At 41.6% G+C, this 21,115-nt stretch overlaps 1 protein-coding gene across 2 annotated transcripts in view; it reads right to left on the bottom strand.

Moving 5' to 3' along the window:
• Positions 1-1,151: 1,151 nt before the first annotated feature.
• LOC124879046 (integrin alpha-11-like) overlaps positions 1,152-21,115 on the bottom strand; it is a 146,481-nt gene continuing 126,517 nt past the window's right edge. The window contains exons 26-30 of one of the 2 annotated variants that reach the window (XM_047383316.1): positions 17,634-17,720; positions 17,412-17,522; positions 14,321-14,416; positions 9,174-9,287; positions 1,152-1,819 (exon numbers count right to left, since the gene is read on the bottom strand). In XM_047383316.1, the coding sequence (XP_047239272.1) occupies positions 1,739-1,819; positions 9,174-9,287; positions 14,321-14,416; positions 17,412-17,522; positions 17,634-17,720 (489 nt within the window). In that variant the 3' untranslated portion in view covers positions 1,152-1,738. The remainder of the gene's footprint in view (positions 1,820-9,173; positions 9,288-14,320; positions 14,417-17,411; positions 17,523-17,633; positions 17,721-21,115) is intronic. The other variant, XM_047383324.1, reaches the window with a different exon arrangement.

Raw genomic sequence — 21,115 nt, 5'->3', positions numbered from 1 at the left:
GGGGCACATCGAATCTAATTATTCAAATTTTCACATACTCCAAAATACTGGGTGAGGAGGAGGAGTAGCAACCATCTTTCCGTCCAATTTATGGATTAGTTCCAGACCAATCAATAGGTACAACTCTTTTGAATATTTAATCCTTAGTTTTCCTCATCCAAATTGCAAAGCACTAAAACCACTTCTGTTTGTTGTTTTGTACCGTCCACCAGGTCCTTACTCTCAATTTTTAGATCAGTTTTCAGACCTTGGATCTGATTTAGTGTTAAATACAAATAAGGTTATTATAATGGGGAATTTTAACATCCATGTTGCCACTGAAAGTGATAGCCTTAATAAAGCCTTTAATGCTATCTTAAACTCAATTGGCTTTGCTCAAAACATTAACAAACCTACCCACCTTTGTCTTCATTCTCTGGACCTTGTGCTGACATATGACATGGAGTGTAAAGACATAACAATATTTTCTCATAACCCTGTCCTGTCTGACCATTTCTTAATAACCTTTGAGTTTACTTTAACTGAGTACTCCAAACCTGAAAGAAAATTTCACTATAGTAGATCATTATCCGACAATGCTGTAACAACCTTTAAAGAAGCTGTTGCATTTTTAATTCCCCCATTATCACAGAAAAACACAGATGAGGGCAATAATTTTGTTTCTTCCCCTTCACAAATTGATTCTCTTGTTCATAGTGTTACTTCATCATTGCGTGGTGCATTAGACAATGCAGCTCTCTTGAAAAATAAGGTAATTATTCATAGGAGACTAGCTCCCTGGTTTAATTCAGAGCTGCATACTTTAAAGCACAATGTTAGAAAATTGGAGAGAAAATGGTGCTCTACACACCTAGAGGATTCCTACTTAATCTGGAAAAATAGCCAACTGTTGTCTAAAAACTTGGCTATGCTAAGCTAGAACAGCTTATTTCTCGTCAATAATAGAAGAGAATAAGAATAATAGTTTCTTTTAAATACAGTTGATAAAGTTCCAGTCCAAAATTTTGTGTGTGACTCCAAATCCAGGCCTCCATTGGTTAATAAATTTGATTTCCATTGATGATTTTGGTGTGATTTTGTTGTCAGCACATTCAACTTTATACAGAACAAAGTATTCAATGAGAATATTTAACTCATACAGATCTAGGATGTGTTGTTTGAGTGTTCCCTTTATTTTTTTGAGCAGTGTATATATATATATATATACATATATGTATACATAAAGTGTTGCAGCAGCATTTTATTTGTATATACAGCTCTGTCAATGACGTTAAATGCTGTTAGCCTCATAACATAATTTATAAGTAACATTTTGGCAAATAGGACTTAGGCAATATACAATGAGGCTAATGATGTGTATTTTAATCTCAACTTTATTAACAAAGACACCCATTTACCTATCAACCTCAAGGGTAGTTTCTCACTGTTCAATAGGCCAATTGAACAGTGAGAATTTAGATAAAAAATGTGAATAGTCCATCAGTCTTTGGAAATAAACCTCAATACTGAACACAGCTGAAGCTGACTAGCTGAGGTGCTGGTACATAAATAGTTCTTATATTAAATATGAACTGTGTAATTTCTTTCTTCAACTGCAAGCTGAATCTTAATTGTTTCACATGCAAACAGTTGCACCTTGCTGGTAAGTCAGCAATGGATGTCATCAGGGTCTGTCAGTGACAGGTTGAAGCTTGGTTTGAATTCCATGTCCAAATTCAAACTGTAATATCACCGTGCTTTATAGCTGCTTCTCTGCCTTCCCATTGGTTACAGGCTGCTCCTCTTCTTCCTCACGTCTTTGTGTTTTGAAGAATCCAAGCTGAGAAAAATTCAGGGTTAGTTAGTAATATATTTGCCCTTGACTAGAAAGTTCAATGTCTGTAAGTGACTAAATATCAAATGCAAGAGCTATATGTACAACAACCCTTGGAAGTCACATCAGGTAGCGAGGACAACTGTTTCTATATGCGTAAACCTGAAGCACAGCTGGATCTCAATAAATTAGAATATCATCAAAAGGTCGATTTATTTCCGTAAATTGACTGAAAAAGTTAAACTCACATGGATTCATTACTCACTGATTCATATTTAGATTATTATTCCTTACAGCCATTGACAATACATACATATTATATTATAACCTAAATAATCATGCGGAATTCTGCTGACTTGAAATATCCTTGGCCAGACATGGGGAAAAAAATGCAGACTCTCTTGTCATTGTTCTTTTGATTTTCATAGTGCAAATCTCTCTACTGAACTACCTAGATACATATCATGTTAATTGCCCAACCACAGACAAAAACACACTAATCCACTGTTACACAACTTCAAAAGATCCATATAATGCCTTCCGTTCTGCAGATTTAGGACTCTTTCATCACTCCATGATTCATCTCATACCAACTTACAGGCAGAAACTGAAGACCTCTAAGACTGTGTTTTGGACTGTTAAAACATAAACTAAAGAGTCAAAGCAGATGCTACAGAACTGCTTTTGCTGCACAGATCTGAGTGCTTTTGAAGCTTCAGTCTCTGATCTTTAACAAGTCTTTAACAAGTCTCTGGAGCTGTATGAGGTTCCCTCTTGCTTTTAACACTCCACCATCATCCCGGCCCCCAAGAAATGCACCATCACAGGATTGAATGACTTCAGGCTTGCTGCTCTGATGTGTGTTTATGTAATCCTGAGTGTCTGGTGCTGAAACATCTAAAGGACATCAGAGGCCCCTTGCCAGACATGCAATTTGCTAAGCAGACAAACATGTTGGCGGAGGATGCATTCAACTTGGGATTACACTTTATCCTGCACCACCTTGACCACCCAGGGAAGTACGCTAGGATCCTGTTTGTAGACTTAGCTAAGCCTTCAATACCATCAACCCAGACATCCTCCATCAGAAGCTCACCCAGCTCACAGTGTTGGCCTGCACCGGTCAGTGGATCACCAGCTTCCCGACTGACCAGCAGCAGCAGGTGAGGCCAGGAAGCATCTTCTCCTGCTCAACAACACATCAACACTGGCGCCCCCAAGGGGTGTGTTCTCTCCCCGCTTCTCTTTTCCCTGTACACAAACGACTGCACTTCAGGGGACACATCTTTAACACTTCTGGGCCCATATTCTCAAAAATCTGTAAATCCTTCTGGATGCCGTTTCGGCCAGGTTCTTTAAACCAGGCGCGTCGTTAGACCTGGGCGTCCGGGGCTAAAGCCCTGGATGTTTTCTTAATAGCCCCAGACTTCTTGATAGAATAAATTTCGAAGTATTAAAAAGATGCAGCCATAAAATGGTACTGGACTTCACGTTTTTATTTAAAAACAGTCAGAATTTTTTCAATTGTGTTCTATATAATCACCTATCACTCCACCCACCTTGGCAATGAGTCAAAAGGAGAAGACAAAAAAATACTTATTTGTGCAGTCGCAGCACCGCGTATGCGCAACCACTTGCACAGGCAAAGACGGAGTCATGATGATGACTTAGAAAACTTAAATTGATTTTCAAACAGCATTAAATGTTTGAACGTAGCTTATTTACAAGCTCGTCATTATTTTGATTTGCTTATTATTATGTTCCATGCTGGTCGTTTTCATACTGCATTTATTTCATATCAGTTAATTTCATAGTAATATTAAAATTCAGCATTTTACTGTGATTGCCTTCTTGTATAACAAGGTTTAGTTTGGTAAAATGACCAAAACAAAACGGAGAAAAAACAGTTGGAGAGAACCAAACTGGTGGAGATAGAGGAGTGTTGAAAGAATATGGTATCACGGAACAGGCATTGCCGAGCAGATCAGTCCCTCTGCTTTCAGCACCAGCCTCGAATGTGAGCAACTCTTGTACCTGTTGCAGTCAGAAGCTACAGATGAGATTGCAGCACACCAGAGAACTTCTCCACAGACGGGGAGCGTTTTAGATGACCATTTAGGCTATGGCTACAGATATGTAAAATACAGAAAACACTTACTCACCTCATCTATACTTTCCTTCTATTTATATAAGGACTAGATTATTGTACTTTATATAGTCTAGAGTTTGTATTGATGTATAATGTACATATTTCTTTCGAGTTTTTCCAATTTTTTCCAATTTTACTTTTTGAAAGCATTTTACAGTCGGTAAATATTTAAATAATTCTGTACTACAGTGTACTGTTTGTAATTGTTTATTTATGGTGATTTGATATTGTTTCTATTATTTATTTATCCTTCCTAATATTACCTAGAGGTGCACCTTTAATCTGTTCAGATCTGCCAAATCTGGGAAAATGAAAAGGCTGCATTCAGAAAGGAGATGGATAGGCTGGTCCACTGGTGCGGTCAAAACCACCAAGAGCTGACACGAGGGTCACACTGAACGCGGTGCAGATGCAGTGCAGTCATGCTGCAGAAAGCCACTTATACTGCGCTGCAGCCAGCCCGGCCCAGCTCCAGCTCCGGCTGCAGAAACGGTGCTCCCGAGACCAGATGTTTATGTGGGTTCACGTGCTTACTGGGAGTTCACGCGAGAACTACCCCAAACATTTAGCAAGTCTCTCATAAACAAAGCCCGCATTTGGCCATATTTTGACCCCGTGTCACCGGTTACGAAGTAATGTTCACGTTTCAGAGCATGCAGGTAAAACAAGAGAGGAAAATCTCTGTCTGCTCCTTTCTGTTGCTATCCATCTAAATAAGTAAAAACAGCTACGGATTTCGTTTTCTTTGGCAAAACGCGTTATCCGTGCGCATAACTATCCTTTTTCATCCTCAAATAGCGCCTTGTTCCCTCGTTTTTAAATTTGTTGTCATTTTGTTTACAATAGTCAAGTGAGCATATGTTGGTGGGTTGATTTAATTATAAAATTCACCGGAACTCTCTCCTGTCTGGTTTCCCGTTTGGCTGGTAAAATTCGTGAGCTTGATGCAGAAGCCCTGCAGCGTCTGGCCACACTTCCTTCTTGCAGAAACAATTTGTTGAGTCATGCGATCTCAGTAACCGCAACAATACTGCATCGTGGCTGATGTAAGTGGACCACACCGCAGCTGCACCCGAATTGCACAGCGTTCAGTGTGAACTGGGCATGAACCCACTAAGCTAAACCCGCTAAAGACAGTGGAGATGAGAGTGGACTTTTTGAGAACCCCCCTGCCATTTGCCTCTTGTCACCATCCTCAACAACACTGTGTCAACTGTGGAATACTTGTGGTTCCTGGGAAGCACCCTTTCTTGGGTCCACCCACATAGACACTGTTTGAAAAAAGGCCCAACAGAGACTGTATTTCCTGAGGCAACAATCTTCCCCAGGAGAAGCTGATCGTCTTCTACACTGTCATCATTCAGTCTGTCTTCTTCATCCATCACTGTGTGGTTTGGCTCATCCACAAAACAGGACAGGTCCTAAACGCATTAAACAATTAAGCCTGCAGAGAGAATCATCAGGGCTGACCTTTTCTTCAGCCAGGACATTTACAAGTCTAGGGACAGAAAAAGGGCAGCTAACATCTCTGTCGGCCCCTCACATAGAAACAAAATGTTTAGACATTTATCTTCGTGTCGGCCCTACAGAGCACTAATGACAAAACAAGCCAGTTGTTTTTCCCGCCAGGCTGTCTCTCTGTTGAACACAATAAGCACCTCACAGAAGAGTTTTCAGTGTCAGGTCTAGGTGTTTGGTCTGCCTGCTGCTAACCTTTCACCACCACTAGGTGCCACCTGGCAGGAGGAGGTCGAGGGTGTGACAGGTATGGCTCGTTACTAATCCCACGGTCGCAACTAATAAATCAGACTTAACTGTTCCCTGCCTTCTGGTTTCTCTGCATGTGGGTCAAGTCGGCTGTAAAAATTATGACAGTCAGCTACTCTGCTGTGAAACAAAATTAGTACATTGCACTGCCACAGAATACAATAAGCAAATTCTGTTCAACTTAGATGCAGCCAAATACAGGTCCTTCTCAAAATATTAGCATATTGTGATAAAGTTCATTATTTTCCATAATGTCATGATGAAAATTTAACATTCATATATTTTAGATGCATTGCACACTAACTGAAATATTTCAGGTCTTTTATTGTCTTAATACGGATGATTTTGGCATACAGCTCATGAAAACCCCAAAGTCCTATCTCACAAAATTAGCATATTTCATCCGACCAATAAAAGAAAAGTGTTTTTAATACAAAAAACGTCAACCTTCAAATAATCATGTACAGTTATGCACTCAATACTTGGTCGGGAATCCTTTTGCAGAAATGACTGCTTCAATGCGGCTTGGCATGGAGGCAATCAGCCTGTGGCACTGCTGAGGTCTTATGGAGGCCCAGGATGCTTCGATTCCTTTAGCTCATCCAGAGTGTTGGGTCTTGAGTCTCTCAATGTTTTCTTCACAATATCCCACAGATTCTCTATGGGGTTCAGGTCAGGAGAGTTGGCAGGCCAATTGAGCACAGTGATACCATGGTCAGTAAACCATTTACCAGTGGTTTTGGCACTGTGAGCAGGTGCCAGGTCGTGCTGAAAAATGAAACCTTCATCTCCATAAAGCTTTTCAGCAGATGGAAGCATGAAGTGCTCCAAAATCTCCTGATAGCTAGCTGCATTGACCCTGCCCTTGATAAAACACAGTGGACCAACACCAGCAGCTGACACGGCACCCCAGACCATCACTGACTGTGGGTACTTGACAGTGGACTTCTGGCATTTTGGCATTTCCTTCTCCCCAGTCTTCCTCCAGACTCTGGCACCTTGATTTCCGAATGACATGCAGAATTTGCTTTCATCCGAAAAAAGTACTTTGGACCACTGAGCAACAGTCCAGTGCTGCTTCTCTGTAGCCCAGGTCAGGCGCTTCTGCCGCTGTTTCTGGTTCAAAAGTGGCTTGACCAGGGGAATGCGGCACCTGTAGCCCATTTCCTGCACACGCCTGTGCACGGTGGTTCTGGATGTTTCTACTCCAGACTCAGTCCACTGCTTCCGCAGGTCCCCCAAGGTCTGGAATCAGCCCTTCTCCACAATCTTCCTCAGGGTCCAGTCACCTCTTCTCGTTGTGCAGCGTTTTCTGCCACACTTTTTCCTTCCCACAGACTTCCCACTGAGGTGCCTTGATACAGCACTCTGGGAACAGCCTATTCGTTCAGAAATTTCTTTCTGTGTCTTACCCTCTTGCTTGAGGGTGTTAATAGTGGCCTTCTGGACAGCAGTCAGGTCGGCAGTCTTACCCATGATTGGGGTTTTGAGTGATGAACCCGGCTGGGAGTTTTAAAGGCCTCAGGAATCTTTTGCAGGTGTTTAGAGTTAACTCGTTGATTCAGATGATTAGGTTCATAGCTTGTTTAGAGACCCTTTTAATGATATGCTAATTTTGTGAGATAGGAATTTTGGGTTTTCATGAGCTGTATGCCAAAATCATCCGTATTAAGACAATAAAAGACCTGGAATATTTCAGTTAGTGTGCAATGAATCTAAAATATATGAATGTTAAATTTTCATCATGACATTATGGAAAATAATGAACTTTATCACAATATGCTAATATTTTGAGAAGGACCTGTACACTACAAAGACAATATATTACATGTTCAAACTGATACACTTGATTGTTTTTTTTGTTTTTTTTTTGCAAACATTCACTCATTTTGAATTTGATGCTTGCAACATGTTCCAAAAAACGAAAAAGAGCCTCGTTGGGCAGGAGAACTGAGGGAGAGTGACTACTTCACACAGGTGAGCATAGAGAGCAGGGAGTTAACAGGAAACATCTAAATAAACTGAAGCAAGTAAATAATGAGACTAACTAAAGCACACGGAGGAGCAAGATCTACAAGAAAAACATAAACTGACACATATAACACTGTAATCCAGGAACTAACAAAAACTAAACAGAAGGAATCTAATAAACCTGAATGAATGAACCTGGCTGAGTAAAGGAGGTGAGGACAACACAAATGCAAAAAATGTAACCTTGGTGAATCGTGAAAAGAAGGACACGAAGTTCATGATTTCCACAAACAAATTGAAATGTGGACTCGTCAGACCATTGCACACATTTCCCCACTTTGCATCAGTCCATCTCAGATGAGCTTGGGCCCAGAGAAACTGGCGCTGTTCTTGTTATTATTCATATATGGCTTTCGCTTTTCATGGTAGAGTTTTACTTGTAGATGTAGCAACAAACTGTTAACTGATGATGGTTTTCTGAAGTGTTCAAACCTGTATAAATTATTTTCTCCCTCATTGCTGTCCAACCTATCATTCCAGTTGCTATATGGCCTGGGTTTGGCCTTAATGGCTACCTCTACCTTCACTTTATGCTGAGTCTTCCTGTACTCCTGGTGACTCTTGTCAGTCCTTACAGTGTTCCACTACTACTTAGCTGATCTCTTTCTCCGTACACACTCCTCTACTTCCTCATTCTACCACAAAGTCTCCTTATCAACTTTCTTTCCAGAAGACATGCCAAGTACTCTCCTACCTGTCTCCCTGATAGCATTAGCTATAGTTGTACAGTCAACTGGAAGCACCTCCTGGCCACCCAGATACTGTCTCAACTTCTCCTGCTACCCTGAAAACTATTACTATTATTATTGCGTTAAGATAAATCAGGTTTCTCTACCTTTTCCCTGACTTAGGCTTTTAAAACATAATTCAAGCGGCAAGAGGCAAGGAAAACTCTCAAAGGATTACTAGTCCATCACAAGGGACTGTGACAAAAAGTCTCCATGGTAGTGTTGGACACTTACATTGATCCCAGATGAAGTGATAGGATTGTATTTTTTAAGTTGCTCTTCACCTTTAAAACTCAAATCTCTGCACCAAAATAGTGATTTCTTTCTTGTCATAATACACCCCTCTTAGGAATACATTTTAGGTTTTTAGTGGTTTTAAATAAAATGAAGGACAGAAAAGAGATCTTATGTATTTACAAAGTTACATTGGTAAATTACAGCAGCTGTAAACCAGAACAGAATTTTGATACCTAAACCAATTCTTGCAAAACTCTCAACTTGGACCAGAATAACCTTTAATAACACCAATAATTAGAGTATTAAACAATTTTGAATGAAAACTTTGTGTTACTTGACAACTGTGTTTTTTTTGCTAGGATCTCATAGATGCTGCTGAGAATTCTATCTGTTATATTGTTATTATGGAGCTTTGTTAAAAATGTGGGCTGACAGTGGGTTTTGGTACCTTCCATAAGCCAAAGATGATTAAGCAAAGCAGCAACAGGCCTCCCAGTGAGCTTCCCAGGATAATCCAGATAGGGATGGAGTTGTGTCCCTCCTTTCTCAGATCCAGGATGGTCTGTATTAAAGCAACAAACAGTCTCACATCATTTCCTGGATGAATCTGATCCTCTGGATGCTGTTTCAGACATTGACAGCCAGATTCTTTAAACCAGGCGCGTCGTTAGACCTGGGCGTCCCGGGTTAAAGCCCTGGGTGTTTTCTTAATAGCCCCAGACTTCTTGATAGAATAAATTTGTCATTGTGACATTTTTTGGACTTTGTTTGTGACTTTGTTGTTTACTCTTTGCATAGTTGTTTCACTTAGAATAGTTTCTTTATGTCTGTCATTATTATAGTTCTGTATCTCCCTTGGATTCTCTGTGTTTATTTATGTTAGGCATTCTGTTCCCTCTCCTAGTTTAGTCCCTTAGGTTTAGTTCTATAGTTCTAGTTAGGTCAGCTTTAGTTATTGTTTACATCTATGTTTGTCCTCGTTTCCTCTGCTTTATTCTCAGTTTGTTCTATCAGTGTTGGGTTAGGTTTGTTTACTTTTGTAGTCTGGGTTTCTTTATGGTTTCTTTGTTTAGTCCTTAGGTCTTAGGTGGTGGTTACCTCTAGCTTCTCAGTTTCCTTTTAGTTCATGTTTATTCTTGATTCTATGTTTTATTTATCTTGGTCTATAGTTTTCGTTCAGGTCTGTTTCACTGTTTTGTTAATTAGTCCTTTTCCTCATGTCTCAGTTTTATTAGGTTCACCTGTTCCCTCTGCCTTCCTGCCTCCTTGTATCACCTGTTCTTAGTTCCTTTGATTACTTGCCTTTGTCTCTCTCTGTACAAGTCCTTCTCAAAATATTAGCATATTGTGATAAAGTTCATTATTTTCCATAATGTCATGATGAAAATTTAACATTCATATATTTTAGATTCATTGCACACTAATTGAAATATTTCAGGTCTTTTATTGTCTTAATACAGATGATTTTGGCATACAGCTCATGAAAACCCAAAATTCCTATCTCACAAAATTAGCATATCATTAAAAGGGTCTCTAAACGAGCTATGAACCTAATCATCTGAATCAACGAGTTAACTCTAAACACCTGCAAAAAATTCCTGAGGCCTTTAAAATTCCCAGCCTGGTTCATCACTCAAAACCCCAATCATGGGTAAGACTGCCGACCTGACTGCTGTCCAGAAGGCCACTATTGACACCCTCAAGCAAGAGGGTAAGACACAGAAATAAATTTCTGAACGAATAGGCTGTTCCCAGAGTGCTGTATCAAGGCACCTCAGTGGGAAGGAAAAAGTGTGGCAGAAAACGCTGCACAACGAGAAGAGGTGACCGGACCCTGAGGAAGATTGTGGAGAAGGGCCGATTCCAGACCTTGGGGGACCTGCGGAAGCAGTGGACTGAGTCTAGAGTAGAAACATCCAGAGCCACGGTGCACAGGTGTGTGCAGGAAATGGGCTACAGGTGCCGCATTCCCCAGGTCAAGCCACTTTTGAACCAGAAACAGCGGCAGAAGCGCCTGACCTGGGCTACAGAGAAGCAGCACTGGACTGTTGCTCAGTGGTCCAAAGTACTTTTTTCGGATGAAAGCAAATTCTGCATGTCATTCGGAAATCAAGGTGCCAGAGTCTGGAGGAAGACTGGGGAGAAGGAAATGCCAAAATGCCAGAAGTCCACTGTCAAGTACCCACAGTCAGTGATGGTCTGGGGTGCCGTGTCAGCTGCTGGTGTTGGTCCACTGTGTTTTATCAAGGGCAGGGTCAATGCAGCTATAGCTATCAGGAGATTTTGGAGCACTTCATGCTTCCATCTGCTGAAAAGCTTTATGGAGATGAAGATTTCATTTTTCAGCACGACCTGGCACCTGCTCACAGTGCCAAAACCACTGGTGAATGGTTTACTGACCATGGTATCACTGTGCTCAATTGGCCTGCCAACTCTCCTGACCTGAACCCCATAGAGAATCTGTCGGATATTGTGAAGAGAACGTTGAGAGACTCAAGACCCAACACTCTGGATGATCTAAAGGTCGCTGTCAAAGCATCCTGGGCCTCCATAAGAAGGCAGGGCGACTTCAGCATCACTTAGTAGATGGATTGGAGGAGTTCTTAAGGCGCTTTTCACATGCCCGGAGCTGAGACGAGGGGAAAAGGGGCCATTAGGCAGAAGGCCAGTCAAACGCTCCTACAAGCGGAGGAGGAGGAAGGAGGGCGGAATTTGTCACAAACAGTACGAGGAACCGCTAAGTCGCCAGAAACTAGTCGGACATGTCACAGCTGATTGTCGAAGCACAGCAGAAGAGCGGTGTTTTCCATGCAGAAGGTCTTTAAAAGTGATGCCCTGGGAGATGATTGGCTGAGGAGGAGTGCGGACTTGCCATTGATTGGAGCAGCCAGTGAGTTGTGATTGGACGTGGCGGGGGTGGTGAGTCTTTCATGTGGAATTTTCGTTTAAACTCCATTTTAGTGTGGGAGGTTTCATGGCTAAATTGGACCAGCCTGGTAGCTAGTCTTCATTGATAGCACATTGCACCAGTAAGAGCAGTGTGAAGGTTCAATTAGCAGGGTAAGAGCACAGTTTTGCTCAAAATATTGAAATGTACACAACATTATGCATGACATACCAGAGTTCAAAAGAGGACAACTTGTTGGTGCACGTCTTGCTGGCGCATCTGTGACCAAGACAGCAAGTCTTTGTGATGTATCAAGAGTCACGGTATCCAGGGTAATGTCAGCATACCACCAAGAAGGACTAACCACATCCAACAGGATTAACTGTGGATGCAAGAGGAAGCTGTCTGAAAGGCCAAAAAACATAAAACCACAGCTGCCCAAATCACGGCAGAATTAAATGTGCACCTCAACTCTCCTGTTTCCACCAGAACTGTCCGTCGGGAGCTCCACAGGGTCAATATACACGGCCGGGCTGCTATAGCCAAACCTTTGGTCACTCATGCCAATGCCAAACGTCGGTTTCAATAGTGCAAGGAGCGCAAATCTTGGGCTGTGGAAAATGTGAAACATGTATTGTTCTCTGATGAGTCCATTTTTACTGTTTTCTCCACATCCGGGAGAAGCCCCAAAGAAGCGTACCACCCAGACTGTTGCATGCCCAGAGTGAAGCATGGGGGTAGATCAGTGATGGTTTGGGCTGCCATATCATGGCATTCCCTTGGCCCAATACTTGTGCTAGATGGGCGCGTCACTGCCAAGGACTACCGAACCATTCTTGAGGACCATGTGAATCCAATGGTTCAAACGTTATATCCTGAAGGCGGTGCCGTGTATCAAGATGACAATGCACCAATACACACAGCAAGACTGGTGAAAGATTGGTTTGATGAACATGAAAGTGAAGTTGAACATCTCCCATGGCCTGCACAGACACCAGATCTAGGCGAGTCAGGATACGTTTTCCTCCACCAGTATCACGTAGTGACCTGGCCACTATCCTGCAAGAAGAATGGCTTAAAATCCCTCTGACCACTGTGCAGGACTTGTATATGTCATTCCCAAGACGAATTGACGCTGTATTGGCCGCAAAAGGAGGCCCTACACCATACTAATAAATTATTGTGGTCTAAAACCAGGTGTTTCATTGTCCAACCCCTGTAGGAAGATCAGAGGATTCATATCCCGATAGAGAACCTGAGAAGAAACCCATGCGCAGGTGTAACCCACAAAGGGTTTGTTTACAAGAAGACGACGTTTCCCTTGTTTCAGTCGACTGCAACGGTTTCTCTTAATTTCCCTGTTTTGGACGGATGAAAGGTTTGCCGTTTTTCAGTTGATCATGACACTCTGGTTCCCTCCTGTTTTTCTTCAGACCTACAACCCATTCTCAAGCCGGTGAAGAGAAGAAATCAATGTCAAAGTAATTTTGTTCTTTTCATATTAAATCGGATAGATTTATTTATAGCTCTGGGCATTGTTAAATAAGGATCACCTTTAGTTAAGGTATTAACTTGTTGCGTGCAATATTGATTGCTGAACTGTTTTGATTTACTGTCTGAATACTGTGGAAGCGCAACGAGAGGTTGCGCTTAAGTTGGATGCGTTCGTCCTGCTGATTGTCAATCAGCCAGGAGTTAAAGCTGAACTTTAGAAGTTTTTCATTCGACACAGACTGCAGTCTGGACCTTGTCTGGACCACTCCATTGTTTGTTCCATTATTTTATTACCCTTGGGGCTTTTCCACAGAGCTCCCACCTTAGAGTTTTATGACCCTCTGTTCAAGATTTGGGGCTATCAGCTGCTAGTGGCTGAGGTCCGTGGCCCTACCGTTCTACCAGCTGATAGCCGCAGTTGAGAAACACAGAGGCTTCACAGCGTAGTGGTTTTTGATCATCTTCCCAAGTTAATCCAAAATATTGTGTTATTCTCATTTGTCCAATGCTGGTGGTTTGATCTCCATCTACCCTCCAACACATATCCTTATTTTTGATTATTAGTGTATGCCTTTTTGTAGAATAGTGCATCCTTAGTTAGGTGAATGACGTAGGACCAGAATAGTTTGAATATAAGAGGGACTATTGGTTTAACAAATTTTAACATAGATAAAGAGATGACGTTTGTGTTTATTTTATGTATGAGTGTTAAGAGAAGGTTTGAATCCCACTATTCGGGGAAATGGTTGATAACATAGTGACATTTGGTGTGGTTTTGGTTAATAATTATTGATTATTAATGATAATCAACTAATGGTAATTATTAAGTGCTGTGAGCCCAATAATCACACCACCAGAATGTAACTCTAATCTTTATTTGTAAGAAATGATTTTTGGTTTGAATTTACTCCTTCTCAATTATGATTTTTATAGATTTTTTATTTTAATTAACAATAAAAGTTTTGATAAATATTTATAATCAATAATCATAAACTTTTACAACACATAAAAATTCTGTATTTGTCAGATACTTGTGCATACTGAACCCACAGGGTTGTACTGGATATTTTCGGTATGAATACATGTACCATTACTCCCCTACTGATAGGTGATACAGAGCATGGGTAATTTGAATAGATATTATCTTTGGAACATTTGTTACATATATGCATTATCTAACTAGTTCATTAGTAGTAGTTAGGATAGTGTTGTACCTGTATAACAAGGTTGTCTTCTTGAAGAAACATTGGATTGGACTTCTCAAGCTGGATTGAGGCAACAGTCAGCAGCTCTAAGGACCTGAAACTCACCTGTAATTCAAGTGGTTGTCAAACGCAGAAACTTAGTTTATGTTACTTGATGAATCCCATTTCCCCTGTACCCCTACCACACGGTCTTACACATATACACTAACTGACCACTTTATTAGGGCACACCTGTTCAGTTGCTTGTTATCACAAATAGCAGCTGGAGTTCCTCTCTGGCAGCCTAGGGATGCTCTGGAAGTCTCTACCTGCGTTCTCAGTTGTGGTGGTTTGGGTATGGGCAAGGTCTGGTGGGGGAGTTGGGAGCTGGCCCCCAGCAGGGGATATATGCTGTTGCCTTGGCAGCACATCCCTTCCTTCCAAGCACAGGCAACACCACACAACAGCAGGGTTTAGGGATGTGGGACTATCTGCCTTGTCGGCAGGGGGACAGTACCTTGCAGTGCTGCTCCCCTGCTTGGCCTGGCCCTATCCTGCACCTCATATTTAATACATGACAGACACACAGGGCTTTGGGGTTGGGTTGAGGGAGGTTCTGCTGTTAACAAGTAGTGGGCTTTCCAACACCTCAATTGCAACTACAATTGAATGAACTTTAGTCATACAGACGGACAGACTGCATTCACAGCAACATTTACCATTTAACACAGGGACACTGCTATACACCAGGGATGGCGATGGAGGTGTTAAGTACAACAGGCAATGCATGGACTACTTTTACCCTTGCCTCTGCATGGTATAGTCCCCTTGGTCAATGCTAGTGCCTATGGTTGTCAAGGATGCTTCAAGCCAACTAGGCTGAACTCTGTGGGGGCTCCCTTCCTCTTGGCCTCCTCAGGACCATCTCATAAGGCAGGGTGATTCTGTACCCTCTTCCCTTAATCAGTCTACTGGTCATGGCTGTGGTATGGCATCTCTCTCATCCTTCTGTGACCAGGGGGCTGCTGCTCCTGTGCTTTGCTGCAGACATTCCTCTATATCAAACAATGGCTATCCTGTGGAGTACCTGCTGTCTGTTTGCCTACAGCTATTGTGGTTTACCCTAAACCTAACCATTACTTGTCACGATCCCCCTTTGTTCGGTTTTAGAGTTTATTTACTTCCTCTGCACAGCCAGCTTCTTCTCTGTTCATTTAGGTTTATTAGATTCCTTCTGTTTAGTTTTTGTTACTTCCTGGATTTCTGTGTCATTGTTTAGTTGCATCAATTCACTTAGTCCTAAATCTAACCCCTGACTCCAAACAGCATTTATGGGGCCCAAAGTCTGGGCCCCCATAAGGAACAGTGCATCCTCACAATGTAGTATGTGTTAAAATGGGCCTTAGAGTTTAACAAATGCTAGAAAACACAAGCACAAACACAGATTCACACAATATCCATGCAGGGACCTTGCATTGACTTCCATTTATTGCTATAGCTCCACCCTGATCCTTGCCCTTAACCTAACAATTAACCCACATAACCCATTTCCCCTTGTGTGGACTGGGCAAAATGTCCACACAATGTTGATGTTTTGTCAGCAATTGATCCACACAAGGTTAGACACACATGAGCACACACACGCACACACACACACACACAAACACACAAATGCACATTGTTATACACATTACACAAATGGCTGATGTTTTACACAAATGCAGGTTTCTATATAATGTGGCTTCTCTTTTTGATGTCAGATGTAGTCTTGAATTAATAAAGTCAATCAGACAATTATTAAACCATCTTGAGATATTCTTTTTGTAGACCAAAATTGCCCTGGCAAATGTAGGCGACCAGCTACTCCATATGGTATGTCTGAAAGGCCAAGACATGACATGTGGAAAAGAAACCCACAAAACCAAACACAAATAGTGGCTCCCCCAGTGTCCGGAGTATTTTAGAAAATACTGATATTCTGGGATTTTCACACACAACTGTCTTGCAGGTTTTCTTAGAATTCTAAGAAAAGCTATTATATCCATTGAAGGGCAGTTGTGTGGACAAAAAATGCCTTATTAATGTCAGATATCAGAAGAGAATGAACAGGTTGGTTTAAGATGATAAAGCCAACAGTAGCTGAAATAACCACTTGCGACAAACAAGGTATGCAGAACACCATCTCTAAATGCGCAACTTATCAAACCTTAAAGCAGATGGACTACAGGGGCAGAACACCACACCAGGAGGAACTCCTGTCTGCTAATAACAATTTACTGAGGCTATAGCTAACAGAAACTCACCAACATTTGACAATAACTGGTGTAGCAGGTTCAGGGGAGGTGTAATGGTACAGATTCAGTCTGAGCAATTCAAATTCAGTTTCTTATGGCACACATTTCTGCCCATAGTCAAATCCAGAGCTAACAAAGGGTACCTAATAAAGTGGTCGGCGATTGTATGTTGTAAGGGGCTACTCTCAACTCAGTTTTGTAATTTACAACATCTATTTTTAACAACACCAACATAATAGGTCATGGTCGATTTCAGCGCAGCTGATTTTGTATTGATCTTCCTTAATTAGAAACAAAACAGTGACACTGGATGCTGATTTCTGTTGGAAGCTGTCTGATTAATTACATGGTATGTTAGAATTCTGGCAGAAACTCTGGGATATTTGTTTGCTTTTCAGCAAACTATCTGGGTCTTGATGGGATCTCCTGTTATGTAGTTATTTGCATCAGCCTTCTTAAATTCAAATTAATGGTTAGTGACATCTAGTGGTAACCCTAGGACATTGGATTCAGCATACAGCCTTGATTCCACCAGGATTCTAAAAAATCATGTTCACACAAAAACATTTGCAGGGAATCTCCATTCAGGTTTCACAGTAATAGGTCATTGTAATTACACATGTGCATGTAATACTTAGTTGTCAAAATCACTCGTATTTACAGTCCATTAGGTTCACGTTCATGTATTATTTATGACTTGAAATATCTCATTAGTCAGGGCTAACAACAGTTCTCAATGAAGTTTTACCACCTTACTATCCAGGTAAAGCAGCTTCCCTCTCTGAAGTCTACTAAGATATAAAATTGAAACAAATATTGTGACGTACAGCATGCAGAGCAGGTAGCTGAAGTCTTCCTATGAATGTGAGCTTCAGCCCCTTGGATGGTGACAGGCTGAGTCTGCACTGGAGCAGTATACTCACACTGTTACTGTAGTTCTGCACAAAATGCACACAAAGGGAAACACAGAAGGGAAAAACTGGTATTTTTTCCAAAACTGACAGTAGTTTTTCAACCAAAAGAAGACAAAAAGAAAGGTTCACCCTTACCAGCTGAGAGAGATTAGTTAGGTCCTCTGGTTTACCTAGAATGGTTGTTTTGGTATGAGGTAGCATGCAGCTGGAATCTGTTCCCTGCTGAGAAAAAGAGAAGAAATGCCAACTTTAAGATATTATATATATATATATATATATATAATATATATATATATATATATATACGCTTCTCATAAAAATAAAGGGAACACTCAAATAACACATCCTAGATCTGAATGAATGAAATATTCTCATTGAATACTTTGTTCTGTACAAAGTTGAATGTGCTGACAACAAAATCACACAAAAATCATCAATGGAAATCAAATTTATTAACCAATGGAGGCCTGGATTTGGAGACACACACAAAATTAAAGTGGAAAAACACACTACAGGCTGATCCAACTTTGATGTAATGTCCTTAAAACAAGTCAAAATGAGGCTCAGTATTGTGTGTGGCCTCCACGTGCCTGTATGACCTCCCTACAATGCCTGGGCATGCTCCTGATGAGACGGCGGATGGTCTCCTGAGGGATCTCCTCCCAAACCTGGACTAAAGCATCCGCCAACTCCTGGACAGTCGTTGGTGAATGGAGTGAGACATGATGTCCCAGATGTGCTCAGTCGGATTCAGGTCTGGGGAATGGGTGGGCCAGTCCATAGCTTCAATGTCTTCATCTTGCAGGAACTACTGACACATTCCAGCCACATGAGGTCTAGCATTGTCCTGCCATGCGGCCCTCCAAAGAAATGCCACCCCACACCATTACTGACCCACTGCCAAACCGGTCATGCTGAAGGATGTTGCAGGCAGCAAATCGCTCCCCAGTGTTGGGGTCATCCATTTTGGTCGCATATTTTGACATGCACAGCTCAACAGACGTCGCAGCTCTGATGTCACTGGGAGCATAAACCAGCTAAGATGGAGAGTTTCGTGGCCATTTCCCGCGTGTCTCACAGGACAGCGCATTGGAGGCGCATATCTGGAGAGACAAAAGCTCGCAGGTGAACTTTTGCTCAACAAGGCCATTCCCGGAAAAGCTTCAAAGCTGGATATCTGCCTGATACGAGAAGATCAGGAGATTTATTTGCCGAACGGAGACCACTCCGACACCCGCCGCAGGTGGAAACCCACAGAGGTTCTATGTTCAAGGAGATGTTTACCTCCTTGTGTTTGCAGTCGACTAACGGTTCATCTTTTCCCCTCCTGGACGGATGAGAAATTACCATTTTGTCCTTTAATTTGATCATTTTCTTCAGACCTGACCCATCCTCAGCTGATGGAGAGCAGAAATCAACGTCAAAGTAATTTCGTTCTTTTCATATTAAACCGGATAGGTGCATTTAGAGGTCTGGGCAGGATGAGGCAGTTAAGGTGATGTAGGATCACCAGTAGTTAATCTCAGGTATTAACTTGTTGCATGCAATACTGATTGAATTATGTTATGCTGAGCTGTGTTTTGATTTGCTGCTGAATTGTGTGTGTTCATGTTTTGTCTGGCTGATCTCAAATCAGCCAGGAGTTAGAAGTTGGACTTTAAAAGTTTTCATTCAAAGCAACTGCGGTCTGAGCACCCAGCTCACTGTTTTATCAGCTGACTGCTGGAATCGAGACATCAGCACCAGGAGGACTTCTCTTTCCATTTAACCCAAATTACACATTTTGTCCATAAAACTGCTGGTTTGATCTTCATAGACACTAAATGAGCATATATATTTTTTTAAAATTATTATTATGGTTTGGTAGTCATTTTTTTAATCCCCTTTGTGTAGAACGGTGCTTGTTAGTTAGGTGAAGGTTTTTGGACCAGAATAATTGTATATCAGGATTATTTGGCTTCAATACATCTTCACATATATATAATTAAGAGAAGCGTTTGTATTTATTTTGTGCAAGAGTGATTTATCTGTAAAAACAAGGTCAAAGTTCCCCCACCTTCAGTGAAGTGGTTGAATAAACAGTGACAGTTTGTGGTTTGGTTAATAATTTGTAATTATTAAAGAGATTTGAGCCCATAGTCACAACACCAGAAGACTTCTCTGATTTCTATTCGTAAATAATGATTTTTGGTTAAGAAATAAATAAAATTCATATTATGATTTTAAATTATAATTCTTGATGAATATTAATTAATCAATAATTATAGAATCCTTACAACAGACTCTGTCACGTCTGTCACATGTGCTCAGTGTGAACCTGCTTTCATCTGTGAAGAGCACAGGGCGGCAGTGGCGAATTTGCCTATCCTGGTGTTCTCTGGCAAATGCCAAGCATCCTGCACGGTGTTGGGCTGTGAGCACAACCCCCATTTCTGGACGTCGGGCCCTCATACCATCCTCATGGAGTCAGTTTACAACAGTTTGTGCAGACACATGCACATTTGTGGTCTGCTGGAGTTCATTTTGCAGGTCTCTGGCAGTGCTCCTCCTGTTCCTCCTTGCACAAAGGTGGAGGTAGCAGTCCTGCTGCTGGGTTGTTGCCCTCCTACTGTCTCCTCCACGTCTCCTGGTGTACTGGTCTGTCTCCTGGTAGTGCCTCGAGGCTCTGGACACTACGCTGACAGACACAGCAAACCTTCTTGCCACAGCTCGCATTGATGTGCCATCCTGGATGAGCTGCACTGCCTGAGCCACTTGTGTGGGTTGTAGAGTCCGTCTCATGCTACCACGAGTGTGAAAGCACCACAGACATTCAAAAGTGACCAACGCATCAGCCAGAAAGCATAGGTACTGAGAAGTGGTCTGTGGTCCCCACTTGCAGAACCACTCCTTTATTGAGTGTGTCTTGCTAATCGCCAAAGATTTCCCCCTGTTGCCTATTCCATTTGCACATCATGTGAAATTGATTGTCAATTAGTGTTGCTTCCTAAGTGGACAGTTTGATTTCACAGAAGTTTGATTTACTTGGAGTTATATTGTGTTGTTTAAGTGTTCCCTTTATTTTTATGAGCAGTGTATCTCTCTCTCTCTCTCTCTCTCTCTCTCTCTCTCTCTCTCTCTCTCTCTCTCTCTCTCTCTCTCTCTCTCTCTCTCTCTCTCTCTCTCTCTCTCTCTCTCTCTCTCTCTCTCTCTATCTATCTAGTACAGACCAAAAGTTTGGACACACCTTCTCAGTCAATTTTCATGACTATGAATATTGTAGCTTCACACTGACGGCATCAAAACTATGAATTAACACATGTGGAATTATATACTGAACAAAAAAGTGTGAAACAACTGAAAATATGTCTTATATTCTAGGTTCTTCAAAGTAGCCACCTTTTTCTTTGATTACTACTAGGCATACTCTTGGCATTTTGTTGCTGAGCTTCTAGAGGTAGTCACCTGAAATGGTTTTCACTTCACAGGTGTGTCCTGTCAGGTTTAATAAGTGGGATTTCAAGCCTTATAAATGGGGTTTGGACCATCAGTTGTGTTGTGCAGCAAGTGGATAGAGTACACAGCTGATAGTCCTACTAAATAGACTCTTAGAATTTGTAATATGGCAAAAAAAAGCA

The sequence above is a fragment of the Girardinichthys multiradiatus genome, chromosome 2 (genome assembly GCF_021462225.1).
Source record: "Girardinichthys multiradiatus isolate DD_20200921_A chromosome 2, DD_fGirMul_XY1, whole genome shotgun sequence".
NCBI lineage: Eukaryota > Metazoa > Chordata > Actinopteri > Cyprinodontiformes > Goodeidae > Girardinichthys > Girardinichthys multiradiatus.
Note: the sequence above shows the minus strand (reverse complement) of the source record. Positions and strands in the feature narration are given on the sequence as shown.